At 36.5% G+C, this 17,479-nt stretch overlaps 1 protein-coding gene across 2 annotated transcripts in view; it reads left to right on the top strand.

Moving 5' to 3' along the window:
- The window catches only part of LOC128994176 (E3 ubiquitin-protein ligase TRIM37-like), a 154,782-nt gene that overhangs the window by 121,193 nt on the left and 16,110 nt on the right, over window positions 1-17,479 (top strand). For both annotated transcript variants that reach the window (XM_054418650.1, XM_054418575.1), the window contains exons 15-17: window positions 6,657-6,733; window positions 7,504-7,595; window positions 12,823-12,884. In XM_054418650.1, the coding sequence (XP_054274625.1) occupies window positions 6,657-6,733; window positions 7,504-7,595; window positions 12,823-12,884 (231 nt within the window). The remainder of the gene's footprint in view (window positions 1-6,656; window positions 6,734-7,503; window positions 7,596-12,822; window positions 12,885-17,479) is intronic.

The following is a 17,479-nucleotide window of genomic DNA, read 5'->3' as shown; positions in this document are numbered from 1 at the left end:
TGTTTCCAACTGACTTAATTGAAACACAGCATTATCATCCAAGAAATCATCAGGTGTGCTCTCAACTGGAAATCGGGAAAGAAAATCAGCATTCAAATGGTCTTGTGTTCTGCAAAATTCAACAGTGTAGTTAAACCCTGAAAGGAAGTGTGCATAGTTAAAGATCCTTGTAGCTGTCATTGTCGGTAAAGTTCTATGTGGATCGAAAATAGATACTAAAGGCTTGTGATCTGTAATCAGTACAAACTTACGACCATAACAGTAAGAGAAGAATCTTTTCAATCCCCAGTATATTGCAGTTGCTTCCTTATCTATTTGGCTGTATTTTTGTTCACTCCTTGTCAATGTTTGGGAGGCAAAAGCTATTGGTCTTTCACTGCCATCTTTCATTCAATGTGATAGGACAGCCCCAAGTCCTACTGGAGAAGCATCTGTAGCAAGAACCAAGGGTAGCGAAGGATCAAAATGAGCTAATGTCAGTAATATCTGTTCATTTGCAATTTTTTCTTTCACTTTCTTGAAGCTTTGTTCACAAGCTGATGTCCACTTAAATGGTTTGCTCTTCTTTAGAAAATTGTTCAAAGGATAAACTATATCAGAGAAGCATGAAATAAACTTACTGTAGTAAGTCACCAAACCCAGGAATGATCGTAGTTCATTGATGTTCGAAGGTCGTTTTGCATTAGTTATTGCTTCAACTTTTTCAGTACTCTTGTGTAAACCATTGTTATCAATCACGTGTCCCAAATATTTTATGCTCTTCTGAAAGAATTTGCATTTCTCTCTGTTCAATCGTAGACTCTTACTACGTAACACATTCACTACTTGTTTTAATCTTTGTAAAGTTTCATCAAACGTAGATCCTTGTACAAGTATGTCATCAAAGAAACACTGTACTCCATCCAGACCTTGTAATGTTGAGTCCATGAATCTTTGCCAGAGAGTTGGAGCGACCTTCACTCCAAACATAAGGCGATTGACCTTAAAAAGCCCTTTGTGTGTGCTTAAGGTTTGCATTTTAGCACTTTCATCGTCCATTACCATATGTAAGTACGCATTACTTATGTCAAGTGTACAAAAGTATTTCCCTCCACTCATGTTTGAGAAAATGTCTTCTATTCTTGGTATGGGATAGTTTACCTCTTCAATTACTTTATTGAGTGTAACCTTGTAGTCGGCACATAATCTCACATTGCCATTTGGTTTTATTACTGAAACCACAGGGGTTCCCCAAGCAGAGTTTTCGACCTTAGTAATGATGTGTTCACGTTCCAATCGTTCAATCTCCCTCTCGACCTTACATTTTATTGCGTATGGTACTTGTCTAGGCTTTATGTAAATAGGTGTAGTGTTTTCCATCACCTGAAATTTAGCTTTGAAGTCAGGAATCTCTCAAATCTCTGTCTTGAAAATATCTTCATAATCTTCAAGTAAGGATGTCAGCTGAGATCCATTTGTTTCTTTAACTGCCCTCATGTCTGCCCAATCAAGTTTCACCTCTCTCATCCACTCATGTCCAAATATAGCATCAACTTGGTGATCTATTACGTATAGCTTCCCAATGAATCTTTGTCCCTTGTAGTTGCATTTCACAAAAGCTACGCCACACGGTTTTATTATTTCTCCTGTGTATGTGCGTAGTTCAACTGCAGTTGATAGAAGCTTTTTGTTCGGAAAATTGTGTTGAAAGTCTTTTAGGGAAATGGAGCTCAATGATGCGCCTGTGTCTAATTCGAATAACATCTCCTTGCCATCCTCTGATAATTTTGCATTGAATTTATCTGTGTCATTGGAATTTGAAAGTAAATGTATGTTATGTAAGTCGTTTCCATCCTCTTCTTCAAAAGCTTCTTCTTCAGCATAGTGAACTGATTTTTGTAACTTACCTTTACTCATGCATACACGAGCAATATGACCAATTTTATTGCAAGAATGACATGTTTCTTCTTTGAATTTACATTTATTAGCCATATGTGATTCATTACCACAACGATAACACTTTCCTCTTAAAGAATCAAAACTCAAGGAAGTTTTATCAAGTTTCGCAGTAGATTTAATGAAATACCTTGTATTTCCTACATCTTTATTTGTTGGTACAGGTACTTGCTGACTTTTGTATCTGACTTGATTCACATGTCTAGCAAAATGTTGCTCAGTAATCATTGCACTTTTTGTTTTTGATAGCTCTATTCCGGTTGCTGTCCTAACTAACTCAGAAAATGTTCTCAATTCACGTTCTTGTAAGAGTCTTGTTCTTATTTCTGGGTCATTTAGTCCTCTGACAAACTGTAATCGCAAAAATATATCACAAACAGACTTTCCACATGCACAGTTGAACTCACAGTTTGTAGATAACCTTTTAAGGTCCGTTGAAAATCTGTTACTGATTCTCCATTCGGTTGTTCTCTAAGTACAAATTTGTATTGTAACGTAACGCTAGTGTACTTGCTTGAGGATCTAAGTACTGTTGTAATAAATGTACTAGTTCTTTGTATGTTTTGTTATTTGGATCATCTGGTGAGCAAATGTCGTATAGCTTTTGATGAATTAATGGTGTGAGAGCATGTAAGAATGTCAATGTTTTCTGATTTTGGTCCTGTATGCATTTTAGTTCCATAAAAGTATCCAAACGTTTTGTAAAATTTCGGAAACTTTCCCTTTCATTGTAGGGCGCACAAAGTTTAGATTTGAGGTTGTCACATTTGTTGTAGTAGCATGCTGAATCTGATCATTTGAACAATCGACACCTGATGTATCAATTAGGTTTTGTAACATTACCTTGGTAGCAATTGTGGTATTTTCAAATTCTTGTCTGTAAGCGAGTTCATCTTCAATATCATCTTCATTAATCATTAATTCAATGTGGTCCTGTATTATACCAAATTTCGTGTGCAATTCATTTAAATGATGTAGTCTAACTGAAGCATCTGTAGACACTTTGTGCTCTTTCAATAGTTTTGTGATATTTGTAAGCTGAGCTTTCAATGATCTTCTGAGGTTTTTGTACTTGATTATCCTCTCATTCTCATCCTTTATTTGTTCAATTGTTTCTATTATCCTCGTTGCCATTGTTAAATATTTAAGACATTAGAAAATTCAGAATAAAGCACAATCATAAAAGTCTATTTTAATACAACACCTAAACAAAACAATCAATTGTAAATAAAGCGTTTTTAACATGTGATTTCATACATTAAGCAATATTAATTACAAACATATGATGTTAGACAGTAATATCCATCACCCTTAGTTAGATAAAATTAATAATTTCCACTAAAAGGGGTTTCGATTGTACTTTGGGACATAGGGGCAGGACCATAAATGAGGGAATTCGCTTTATTATGGAGAAGCATCAATAAAACCGGTAAACCAGGGCTTGAGGTTAGAACAAGTTTAGACAACAGTTATAAGGTACTAGGTGAACCCGTGCGAATTCGCACGAATAAATTAGGATATATTGTAGCAACGTAGAAGTTGCGTCGTTGTATTGACGTTGGTCTTGAGCTCGATCGTTGGCTATATACATTCTAAGTTATTTTTGCTGTTCAGTAGGAGTATTTTGCAGGACGGAGCTTATCATGCTGAAAACTTGCGCAAATGGATTAATATCAACCAAATGTTTAGTCAAAATGTGCATGAGTTCAGTGCTGCAAGAGCCATTAGCTTTGTTTAGCATTCTTTCTTGAACAGCGGATTTGTCGTCGTAGATATAAATTTGGGCATATGTGGGATGCTCCCCTTCTGACAGTTGAAAGGTGCCAATAGAGTGATGAACTGTGTCGTGCACCTTATACATGAAAGGCCCTCCACCGTTATGTTCTTCAATTTTAGCTCGAGTGCTGACCATTGCGAGCGCAGAGTTGTACGATCTAATGTTCTCTTTGTAGTTTCTGCTCAAATGATTTGCTCCATTTAGTAGGCTCTGGATATAATAGCTTTCTCGGTTTGGTGTAAGATTCAATTTTCCTTTATATGGCAGCAGGATGAAAATCCTTCACCTCGTCCTCTTTGTTTTTCTTTAAAATGTAGTGCACCACATTTCTGACATTTTAATGCCATCTCGCCAAGTGAATACTGCTGAGTTCTTGTATTTGTCAGTGTAATTTTGTAAGTACACGTTGCCACTAACTGTTCCAGCTCCTCGTCTGGGCTCCTTACGTTTTGCATTGCTTGCCGTATGTTGACTCGTTTTATTACAATAAAACTTTCAGACAATAACAGGAAGATTATATCCCCTACATAAACAATAAAAATTACAAACCACCCAATTCAAAACAATTTTAACTTTGTGTAGTGTCCCCTAGAATTAGAATTAATAATGTTTCCAACTAAAACTTAATAGATCCAGTTATGCAAAAGTACCCTAGGTCTAGTGCAAATGTTAATTTCAGTAGGTAATTCAGAATTATCATCAATAATGTATATAACACGTTAACTGCCACCTTGATATTCAGCCTCTTCACTTTATTGCCAAACTTGATTTTATGTAGAATTTCACTAATATTGTTTCTATTTACTTTTATAGGTTAATATTGATGTTTTGAATCATAATTATTATATTTAGGGGTGGGGGTAGTTTTTGACCGATCGGGTCGGCACTAACATTTTTCAGCAAAAAATCAATAAAATAAATAGCTGCCGACCCGTTCGGGAAACACGTGGAATGGGCCTGCTGAAGGCAATTTTACTTTGCAAAGTTGGCAATACCACACTTTCCCACGTAAACTTGCCACAGCCCTATTGTTCGCGCACTTTTGTTGCCACCTGCGTATGTTGGTGTAGTCTACAACCATTCTATTGCTTTGCGCAGATTACTCATTTACTCATTTATTTAAGATGGGGACGCCACTATGTACGTATTTTAACCCAAATATGAGTGAAGGATGAGTGGCGCAATCTTGTAGTCTTGTTAGTGACTAAGGCCGACATGTTCCTTAGACACAGCTGTTAATTAATAGCCCATACAGCTAATGGCAACTAAGGGACCTACAGTTTATAGTGGAATCCGAACCACATTTTTCCTTGTAATTTACGAATTGGTCTAATTATCAAGATAGTACTGCGGATAGTCGTAGTACTCACTAGTGCGGACGTTAATCCACACCAGGGAGCATCGCATCCACAGTGCATCCCTATAAATATCCACAATTCGTGACCTCCTAGTAGCTGGATTACAGGGCGACGCCACCCGTCCCAGTCTACAGATGGCAATACCACACATTCCCGCGTAAACTCACCTGCAATATGTGCCCCGATAAGCCTTACTTATGCAAGAACTGTTTTATGAACATTCACAAATAGACTAAAGACACAGGAAAACAAGAAGGTAACTGTAACGACATTGTTTTAGATATTTTGAATCTAAGTAATACATTTTTATTCTTTTACAAATTTATTTTTTCAGCAGTATACTTTCAGAAACGAAAAAATTTATAATAAACAATGTTTAGTTTTTGTTTATCAACTAATGTACTGAGACAATAAATAAGATTTTTCTGTAAATACTTTTTTTATTTCAAACCCAGCAACAACTTTAGAATAAATATTTTTTTTACAATTGTATTCACATAAAAAATAATACAAGCTATCTATTAGTATTCTTAGTAATGATTACAATGATACATAAAGTAAAACAAATTGTAAAACATTTCTTATTTTATTATTTTACACGAAATTGCCATTTTTTAATCGTAAGTAATGCTGAAACCCTCTAAAACAACCACGCCGACCCAGGATTTGTTTGGAATATGTTTGGAAACCTGGGTCACTGACTAAAACCAGGATCACAGACAGTACTACAGGTATTTAACCTTTTATTAACAGAGGGATATGACCGGCAATCGATTATTTGAAGCTTTTGAAACATACTAATGAATTAACCAGCCAATAAGTTCACAGCATCGATGCATACTATACGAAATACGAATAGTCACTCTCAGGGACGCTCGCACTTTAAGGTAAAAATAGTTCGTCGCTGTCACCGACTCTGTAGCACTAAAAGGGTTCAGACAATACCGTTTTTCTACTGGTAGTCATATCAGGCCTTAAAACCCTAAACATTAAAACATTTTGAACATTTTTAAACATTTTGTAAAATGCAGGGATAGTCAGTTTAAATTCCTATTTGTGGTTAGCCAGCGTTTTTTTATGTTCTAAAATTAAATTGCACCAGGTATGTAATTTTTTAGATAAAATCCTTTCCCTTTCCATACCTATGTACCATACTTTTTATCCATTTTTTATAAATAAGTGCCATAAATACTGCAAATTGGTTTTGTTTGACTTTATTGCCATCTGCAAAATGTTTAAAAATCTTAGGTTAATATTCTTGCAGATGGCAATAATGGCAAACAAAATCAATATGTTACTAAATCTTGTTGCTAATTTAACTTAGTTACTATCTTCTTTGTTAATAACTAAACCCTTATTCTAGGGAGGAAAATATTTTTTGGGAAAGAAAATTCTGTACCATCACTGACAGTGATTCACTTTACATCCTGTCCTGATATAAAAATACAATCCAATTCTGTGCATCCTAATTTCTTTACTTAATTTTGGACTTTTCCCCCATCTACTTATGTGCAAGGGGTAAGACTTATTTCAGATTTTAATGTAAAATAGTTTCATCTCTAATATCCAGTGTTTTTTCTCTTTAGGGAGGCATTGCTGAGTGATCCCAGCAGTAACCATGACAGGAGCACTTCCAGTGGAGATCCTCTTACACCTCCAAAAGGTATATACCATTTTCCACACACTTAATTATCTCTGCCTTGAATAAATGCATCAACACCAATGTTACCGGTACTGCAAATATTACATAGGCCTATTACTGCTAACATTTAGTCTTAGTAACTAAAAATAAAAGTAGTTCATATTTATCAGTTTTAGCTAGAGAATAGTTTCAATACAATAACTTATTTATTGGTTTAATCATGCCTACAATCAAGCTGTTCAGGCATACCTTTTGCTGTAGTCGGGCATCTCGCACTAAAATAAAGGTGAAATCTTAATGAATTACACACCATATTGGATCAAGCCAGTTATACAAGCTCTCAATCTGCAATGCTGTCCCTCAGGCCTAAATAAATATTCAAATTTATAATCAAACGTTTTGTTAAGTTACTTTTGAAACATGTCAAATCATTCTTAGGGCTTAAAGTTTGAATTTTGTTATGGCTGTCAACATCTGAATCACTATAATCATCCCCCTTGGTCGCAGAAACCTCTTTGCTGTCATGTGTGGTCACAGCAAAAGCGGTAATTTTTAGATTGTGCGATCTTCTCAGACATGTTGGTCATTGGTATGGGTATAGACTTTTGACAATCAATTCTCGGTACCATTACCAATGTCCACGCACCAATGTCGATGCACCAATGTCGATGCACCAATGTCCAATGTATCTGTGGTATCGAGAACCGCACATCTCTTATAAAAACCTATTGCAAGTGATTAAACTTGATTCTTCTACTCATTCTGATAAAGGTGCATTGTTGTGTGTGCAGTAAGCTTGGAGTGGGCTTTGCGTAACATGTGCAGAACTCCGTCATCTCCTGGACTGCCTACCAACTCCTTCACTGCACCTCCCCAGAGACAGGTTAGTCACATCTCTTGTTCACTATTATATTAGTTTTGTAATACTTACGCTTATGTATTTTACTAAGTTATTGTAATTAGTTTTATAAGATCAATAACAGTTGTAATATATTTAAAGCCTTTGTTGGCATTTTTAAAACACTCGATTACTCAATAAGTACAACAAAAAAAAATATAATGTGCTCCATAAACTTGTCAAGTGCAAAATCATCATGTAAAAATTCTGATACATTTTAGTGACTCATTCAATATTCATACTTGCTTTAGTGCAGTTAAAAGTTGGATGCAAATTGTATATTGGTTGGGGGAGACGGGAGGGTTCTACTATAAATAACTGTAACTGTTGTAACTGTATTTTTCAATGAAAACACAAATAACTGTTTTTTTCATTTGATTACATTAAGACAGCAACACACATTGGTAGAAGGGTTGGTATTGGTATCGATAAATACCAATGATCTTGAACTGGGCCCAGTTTTAACTAGTACAGAAAAGCTAATGACTTTTCTCAACATCAAACCGGCAATGTGATAATCCTCTTGTAAATACAGTAGAACTCTAATTATCCAATCTCCTATTAACCGAATCGCCGATTATCCGAATCGCTTATTTCAACAATTCAAAAAACGTAAAGCTATAGTAAATAAGATTCGCAAAATATCAAATATTTGTTATTGAAGACGGCAGACGTCCTTGAGCGCTACTGTTCGTCCCTCCGCAAAGCTACTATATGGCCTACAATGGTTCCTCCTCCCGTGAAACTACTAGTACATATAGGCGAAGGGCGGGGGAGTGAGTCACTATCTCTACGCACGGTTTTTATTGGCTACTGCTACTGTCTTCTTTCTCCCTTCCTACTCATATCCTTTGATCTGATTGAGACTGTCGTTGTCAGTGTGTTGTTAACCTGTTACAGACCAAGACACTTTTTTTTATCATGGTGTCTAAAAGAAAACACTTTGTGTTATCGTTAGCGGATAAATTAAAGATTTTAGAGCAATCCGACAAAGGTGTAACTGGAAAGCAGTTAGCTGAAATGTATGGTGTTGGAAAGGCTACAATTTCGGACATAAAAAAGAACAAGGCTACATTATTAAACTTTGTATCAGTTCTTGAAAACAAAGGTGGAAGCTCTTCAAGAAAATCAATGAAGACTGCAACAAACGTATAGATTTAGAAAATGCTGTTTTCAAGAGGTTTTTACAGCAACGATCTTTGGGAAACCCGATTTCCGGCCCTATTCTCTGCGAGAAAGCAAAATTATTTGCTGAAAAACTTGGTAATGCGACTTTTAAAACAAGCAACGGGTGGCTAAGGAATTTCAAGTCCAGGCATGGTGTCCGTGAACCTAAGTTGACCTAAGTGGTGAGAAGTTATCGGCGGATCCTAACGCTGCAGAACAGTTCATTGAAACCTTTAAAGTTGTGACTGAATCCTACGATCCAGAGTTCATTTACAACGCCGATGAAACCGGCCTTGTTTGGAAAGCCTTACCTAAGACTACTTAAGCATCCAAAAGGGAGAGTAGTGCACCTGGACATAAAATAAGTATGGACCGTGTTACAGTCCTTAACTGTGCTAACTCTACAAGAAACCACAGAATTCCCCTTCTTCTAATTGGCAAATCTCAAAGGCCTAGAGCTTTTAAAAATGTAAAAAAACTTCCCGTTCACCACAAAAACCAACTTAGGGCTTGGATGACTGGATCATTGTTCACCGAATGGTATGACGAAATTTTCATTCCCGAGGTAAAAAAACATCAAAAATCTCTGGGAAAAGAGCACAGTAAGGTGTTTTTGACTGTAGACAATGCTCCAACACATCCTACTGAGGACTTGATGGAACGAGATAATGGCCAGTTCAAAAAAATCTTTTTACTGCCAAATGTTACAAGCCTATTGCAACCAATGGACCAGTCCGTTATAGAGACAATGAAACGCCACTACAGAAGGCAGTTTGGAATCTTCTAGTCGAAGGAGAGGATGAAGAATGTGTTCTGAGTAATCACAAGAAGATAAATTTGAAAGATTGTGCTTACATGGTAGCGGAACCATGGAGCCTGGTTAAAACAGAGACTTTAAGACGTGCATGGAATAAATTGAAAGGCTCATCAACCGAACAAGAGAAGGAAAAGGAGAGAGCAGAACAAGATGCCCAACAACAAGAACATGAGATAGATGAAGATGATATGTCACTCGAAGAACTAAGAAACATTCTTATACGAATTCCAGGATGTTCAGAAGTGAGTACTGAAGTGGTTGGAGAGTGGGTCATGAGTGATTCGTCAGATCCTGGGTATCAAATCCTAAGTGATGAAGAGATCATTGAAAGTGTTTCCGAAGACATTGTTGAGGAGGAAGAAGAAGTCAACATGGAAGTTGAAAGTGATATTGGACCGTCAGCTTCAGAAGCATTTAATTGTCTTGAAACTGCATTAAGATGGATGGAGCGGCAACCTGAGTGCGATCACCTACAACTACTAACGGTTAAACGGATGCGCGATCTGGCTGCAAAAAAATGTCTGAAAACAGCCAAGCAGCTCACGTTGGTGGAAATGTTCAACAAGTAAGATAGTACTGTACTTTAAATTTAGCAAGTGTGTATTTTTGGACTTTGATGGACCACTATTATCTTAATAACATGTATATAACACTCGTACATGCATTGTAAACTGTAAAAATGTTGTGATTTCATTTATTATTAATTAAAAGTTCATTTAGTTCAGAAAATGGGGATTTTTCTTTAAATTCCCAGAATTCCGGTAAAACTCCGATTATCCGAATGGGGTCTGGTCCAGGATAATCGGAGTTGTACTGTACTATGACTTGTCTGTGTCCTCAAATCAGAAAGTTACTGGCTCGATACCAAGATGCCATTTGTCATTGGGCTATGAATGAATGATGCTATATAAAAATAATTTATAAATAAAACACTTTTTTAAAACTCTCCACATAGGCCTATTTATAAATTATTTTCTACTTTTTAGTTTTTAATTTGTGTGGATGTTAAATCTATTTTAATCATCTGTATCAGATTAAAACAGAGGCATGTGGGAAATCTAAGGTTTTTTTTAGTTTCTTTTCATATAATTATGTATTAGATTGAATGTATGTCCTACCTACTGACTATAAATATATCAATCTATTAAATTTATTGTTTACTTTATAGAATCTTACTAATATTATAAATGTGAAAGTTTTTGTGTTTGTTTGTTTGTGTGTTTGAAGTTCAATCACGCATAAACCACTGGACGGATTGGGCTGAAATTTGGCATGATGATAGCTTACATTCCCGATTAACATATAAGCATATTCTTATCTCAAAAATCCTTTCGGGCTCTGTAGTTCCCCATGTTAACCTTATGAGTATTCATATTTAAAGGGAATTAAAGAATTTAGTCAGCTGTTTCAACTAAAAAAGTTGCTTCTATGATATGGAAAATCATGAAAAAGTTATAAGATTTACCAACAGGGTGCAGCACTATATTTTTTGCATTTATGAAAACAGCTAATTTGAATTAAGCAGCAACAAAAAACTGTGATTCGCAATGAGAACTGACAAAGTAGGATTGTTTACAGTTATGTTTATGTTTTTCATTTCATGAATAATTTGTGATATTTTGCGAATTGTTGATAATTTATTTTTCTCTATTGTTTAGGTGAAGTGGTAGAACATTATGGCTATGGTAGATGTGTAATACTATAGAATACTTTAAATTTAAAAAAGCAAATTTTATCAAACTGTGTCCTCCCTTATTGCAAATGCAAAGCTTGAGTATAACTGCAATAAGGATTTTATACTTATATTCCAACCCCGTACGAAGGACGGGTACTCTGCTAGTACTAAATAAATAACAATTGACATTATTAACAAACCCCTTTATATCTGCAATCAGATTGTTTATCTTTATTTTGAAATGTTTGTTTATATAAAGAATCTCTTGGGAGCATAACCTGTACCTCTTAACCTCTGATCTTTGAACTGTCAAATTTAAGTATTTTACAGCTGACTTAAATTAATTGATATGTTTACATGGAAAATTTGGAAGTCCATGGGGCGTAGCCCAAGGGAAATGTGAAAATTAAATGATATAATATTGCATTGTCATTGTCTGTGAGTTATGTTTCAAATTCCAAGTCTAGCTCATCGGGAACTTCATTTAAAATTTATATAAAAATTTGTAGGAAAGGGAGCTAATAAAAACCAGCCCATGGGGCGTAGCCCAAAGGAAATATGAAAATTAAATGATAATATTGCATTGTCATCCATTTATGAGCTATGTTTCAAGTTCCAAGTCTCTAGCTCATTGGGAAGTATCAAAATTTGCAAGAAAGCGAGTTAATAAAAATAAGCCCATGGGGCGTAGCCCAAGGGAAATATGAAAATTAATTATTAAATGATATAATATTGCATTGTCTTTCATTTGTGAGCTACGTTTCAAGTTTCGAGTATCTAGCTCATCGGAAGCTAGTATAAAATTGATTGCAAAATTTGTACCAGACAAGAAAGTGAGCTAATAAAAAAGTTTTAAAAAGGTTGATGTTGGATAGTAACAAAACCAGGGTTTGGACCATCCCCTTTCAAAACTTAAAAAAATGCCATAGGCGTAGAAAACACATAAGAACATGGGCGTCTCCAGAAAAAAACATGCCTCTCCAGCACATGGGCCCAGACCTCAGCACCGTACAAGAGCACTGATTGGACAGCAGACATCAGTAGGTGGCGCTTGCAGGAGCGGGGACCGCCGACGTTTGGCATAAGCCTATTAAAGAGAGCAACTCTCTTAGCGGCTTTGTCAATGGTTTGCTTAATCTGCTCCCCGAAAGACATCTTGCTGTCAATCATAACACCAATATATTTGGCATACGGCTTGGTCTCCAGTTGGGCACACCAAGTTTTAGATCTGCTTCTTCAACGTTTCTGCCTGCAACCAGAGCAGCGACGTCAACAAGGGGGGTCTCGTCTGGCATTTTGAGTCTTAGAAGACTGCCGCACAGAGATCATGTCCAAAGATCGATCCCTGTGCAGCCCCAGGAGTGACAGAGACCTGACGCTGACCTTCGGTGGTGTCAAAAAGCAAGACATGGTCCGAAAGGTAGGAATCAATCATTTGCAGGATGTAAGGAGAAATGTGGAAATACATTCTATACTAATACAGATGCTTGTTAGGTCATTGATAATTTATTTCCTTTTTACTATTTAGGATTAAATATTTGAATATGTTTCAGCGACTTTGGAATCTGTTGGAGCAGTATTCTTCTCCAGACCTTCCTCGCCTTCCAAGAGCCAGGTAAATTCATTATGTACTAGGCAAGTTCCCTGCTGTCAAACCACTATGGTCAAACTACTAAATTTTGACACAGGAATATGAAAAATTCAAATAATTACTGGTACAATTTTAGACACTTAAAAATATTTTGATTAAACATATTATCAAGTCCTTAAATTATAGTAAATAAAACATAAGAGGATGTATAACTGATTTAATTTAACGATTATCATCACTGAATAAAAAATATAAACTTAAACAAACATAAACATTCTCTTTTGATTTTAGTACATACATATGTTGGGCATTTGTGTGTGATCTTGGTGTTTCTTCATAAGATCCAGCCTGGTCCTTATTCTTCTCCCAAACATAAGTTCTAGTGATGATCGGATCCGGATATCGGACTACCGGATCCGCTGGATCCGAGCTAGAACCGGCACCGGATTGAATTAAAAAAATTCCGGATCTTGGGCTGGATCCGGTTTTTTCAAATTTTTTCCCGATTTTTTCCTAGCACAAAGCTGTCTGTATCACTGTACAACCCCGAATATTTTTACAAAAAACATGCCTCTCCAGCACATGGGCCCAGACCTCAGCACCGTACAAGAGCACTGATTGGACAGCAGACATCAGTAGGTGGCGCTTGCAGGAGCGGGGACCGCCGACAAGCACAAAGCTGTCTGTATCACTGTACAACCCCGATTTGTTTACTAGCACAAAGCTGTCTGTATCACTGTACAACCCCGATTTTTTACTAACACAAAAAGCTGGCTGTATCACTGTACAACCCCGATTTTTTACCAACACAAAGCTGTCTGTATCAGTGTACAACACCGATTTTTTTAACTAACACAAAGCTGTCTGTATCACTCTACAACCCCGAATATTTTTACTAGCACAAAGCTGTCTGTATCACGGTACAACCCCGATTTGTTTACTACAAACAAAGCTGTCTGTATCACTGTACAACACCGATTTTTTACTAGCATAAAGCTGTCTATATCACTGTACAACCCCGATTTTTTACCAACACAAAGCTGTCTGTATCAGTGTACAACGCCGATTTTTTACTAAGACAAAAAGCTGTCTGTATCACTGTGCAACACCGATTTGATTACTAACACAAAGCTGTCTGTATCACTCTACAACCCCGAATATTTTTACTAGCACAAAGCTGTCTGTATCACGGTACAACCCCGATTTGTTTACTACAAACAAAGCTGTCTGTATCACTGTACAACACCGATTTTTTACTAGCATAAAGCTGTCTGTATCACTGTACAACCCCGATTTTTTACCAACACAAAGCTGTCTGTATCAGTGTACAACGCCGATTTTTTACTAAGACAAAAAGCTGTCTGTATCACTGTGCAACACCGAGTTTTTGCCAACACAAAGCTGTCTGTATCACTGTACAACACCGATTTGATTACTAACACAAAGCTGTCTGTATCACTCTACAACCCCGAATGTTTTTACTAGCACAAAGCTGTCTGTATCACTGTACAACCCCGATTTGTTTACTAAATACAAAGCTGTCTAGTGTCTGTATCACTGTACAACACCGATTTTTTTACTAACTCAAAGCTGTCTGTATCACTGTACAACCCCGATTTTTTACAAGTAGAACCCCTCATATCCTGCCACCACGGGACCAAGCCCCTGGCCGGATAACGATTTGGCCGGATAAACCAACCTACTATGAAAATGACAATTCATACCTAATAATAATAGGTAATCAATATATGCAATCAAAAGTATCATTTAATTCTGTTCTGGGATCATTTTTAGAAAAATAAACATGTTGGTAAAAAGGGAAAAAAATATTTGTAGGTTAAAGTCATTACTGTAAGTAATGAATGTAGGCTACAAATATTATGATTCCAGGTAACAAAACATATTAAATGGAGGTAAAAATGACAATAAATTGTACTTAAAGATCATTAGAACTTAAATACCACTTGCATTTCTACTCAACATTTTTAACCATTTTGTGAAATACAAAAATTAATGTACTCGTACTGTAGGCTACTGTACTAAGCCCACTTTGGAAATAATCAGCCAACTGATCAGAGGTTAGGCCTACTAGCTCAACTGAGTATAGTGACTCAGCAAATAAATGTATAAACAAACAGATAAATAATTAGAACAATTTATTTTATGACTTAAGCAGTCACAAAGACTAGTGCTTGTATCTAAACGTCTGTAAAGTGTGAGAAAAAAATTTTTATATTGGCTTCCTGAAAGGGGCCGGATAAACAGAGGACCGGTAAAACCAAGGCCGGATATGAGGGGTTCTACTGTAACACAAAAAGCTGGCTGTATCACTGTACAACCCCGATTTTTTACCAACACAAAGCTGTCTGTATCAGTGTACAACACCGATTTTTTTAACTAACACAAAGCTGTCTGTATCACTGTACAACCCCGAGTTTTTACTAAGACAAAAAGCTGTCTGTATCACTGTGCAACCCCGAGTGTTTACCAACACAAAGCTGTCTGTATCACTGTACAACCCCGAATGTTTTTACTACCACAAAGCTGTCTGTATCCCTGTACAACCCCGATTTGTTTACTAAACACAAAGCTGTCTGTATCACTGTACAACCCCGATTTGTTTACTAGCACAAAGCTGTCTGTATCCCTCTACAACCCCGATTTTTAACACAAAAAGCTGTCTGTATCACTGTACAACACCGATTTTTTTACTAACACAAAGCTGTCTGTATCACTCTACAACCCCGAATATTTTTACTAGCACAAAGCTGTCTGTATCACTGTACAACCCCGATTTGTTTACTACACACAAAGCTGTCTGTATCACTGTACAACACCGATTTTTTACTAGCATAAAGCTGTCTGTATCACTGTACAACCCCGATTTTTTACTAACACAAAAAGCTGTCTGTATCACTGTACAACCCCGATTTTTTACCAACACAAAGCTGTCTGTATCAGTGTACAACACCGATTTTTTACTAAGACAAAAAGCTGTCTGTATCACTGTGCAACCCCGAGTTTTTGCCAACACAAAGCTGTCTGTATCACTGTACAACACCGATTTGATTACTAACACAAAGCTGTCTGTATCACTCTACAGCACAAAGCTGTCTGTATCACTGTACAACCCCGATTTGTTTACTAAATACAAAGCTGTCTAGTGTCTGTATCACTGTACAACACCGATTTTTTTAATAACACAAAGCTGTCTGTATCACTGTACAACCCCGATTTTTTACCAACACAAAGCTGTCTGTATCACTGTGCAACCCCGAGTTTTTACCAACACAAAGCTGTCTGTATCACTGTACAACCCCGATTTGTTTACTAACACAAAGCTGTCTGTATCACTGTACAACCCCGAATGTTTTTACTACCACAAAGCTGTCTGTATCACTGTACAACCCCGATTTGTTTACTAAACACAAAGCTGTCTGTATCACTGTACAACACCGATTTTTTACTAGCATAAAGCTGTCTGTATCACTGTACAACCCCGATTTTTTACCAACACAAAGCTGTCTGTATCAGTGTACAACGCCGATTTTTTACTAAGACAAAAAGCTGTCTGTATCACTGTGCAACACCGAGTTTTTGCCAACACAAAGCTGTCTGTATCACTGTACAACACCGATTTGATTACTAACACAAAGCTGTCTGTATCACTCTACAACCCCGAATGTTTTTACTAGCACAAAGCTGTCTGTATCACTGTACAACCCCGATTTGTTTACTAAATACAAAGCTGTCTAGTGTCTGTATCACTGTACAACACCGATTTTTTTACTAACTCAAAGCTGTCTGTATCACTGTACAACCCCGATTTTTTACAAGTAGAACCCCTCATATCCTGCCACCACGGGACCAAGCCCCTGGCCGGATAACGATTTGGCCGGATAAACCAACCTACTATGAAAATGACAATTCATACCTAATAATAATAGGTAATCAATATATGCAATCAAAAGTATCATTTAATTCTGTTCTGGGATCATTTTTAGAAAAATAAACATGTTTGTAAAAAGGGAAAAAAATATTTGTAGGTTAAAGTCATTACTGTAAGTAATGAATGTAGGCTACAAATATTATGATTCCAGGTAACAAAACATATTAAATGGAGGTAAAAATGACAATAAATTGTACTTAAAGATCATTAGGACTTAAATACCACTTGCATTTCTACTCAACATTTTTAACCATTTTGTGAAATACAAAAATTAATGTACTCGTACTGTAGGCTACTGTACTAAGCCCACTTTGGAAATAATCAGCCAACTGATCAGAGGTTAGGCCTACTAGCTCAACTGAGTATAGTGACTCAGCAAATAAATGTATAAACAAACAGATAAATAATTAGAACAATTTATTTTATGACTTAAGCAGTCACAAAGACTAGTGCTTGTATCTAAACGTCTGTAAAGTGTGAGAAAAAAATTTTTATATTGGCTTCCTGAAAGGGGCCGGATAAACAGAGGACCGGTAAAACCAAGGCCGGATATGAGGGGTTCTACTGTAACACAAAAAGCTGGCTGTATCACTGTACAACCCCGATTTTTTACCAACACAAAGCTGTCTGTATCAGTGTACAACACCGATTTTTTTAACTAACACAAAGC

The sequence above is a fragment of the Macrosteles quadrilineatus genome, unplaced genomic scaffold, assembly GCF_028750875.1.
Source record: "Macrosteles quadrilineatus isolate MER2022 unplaced genomic scaffold, UCM_ALF_1.0 Scaffold_1__1_contigs__length_201487025, whole genome shotgun sequence".
Taxonomy (NCBI): domain Eukaryota; kingdom Metazoa; phylum Arthropoda; class Insecta; order Hemiptera; family Cicadellidae; genus Macrosteles; species Macrosteles quadrilineatus.
This window is presented reverse-complemented; position numbering and strand designations above follow the sequence as displayed.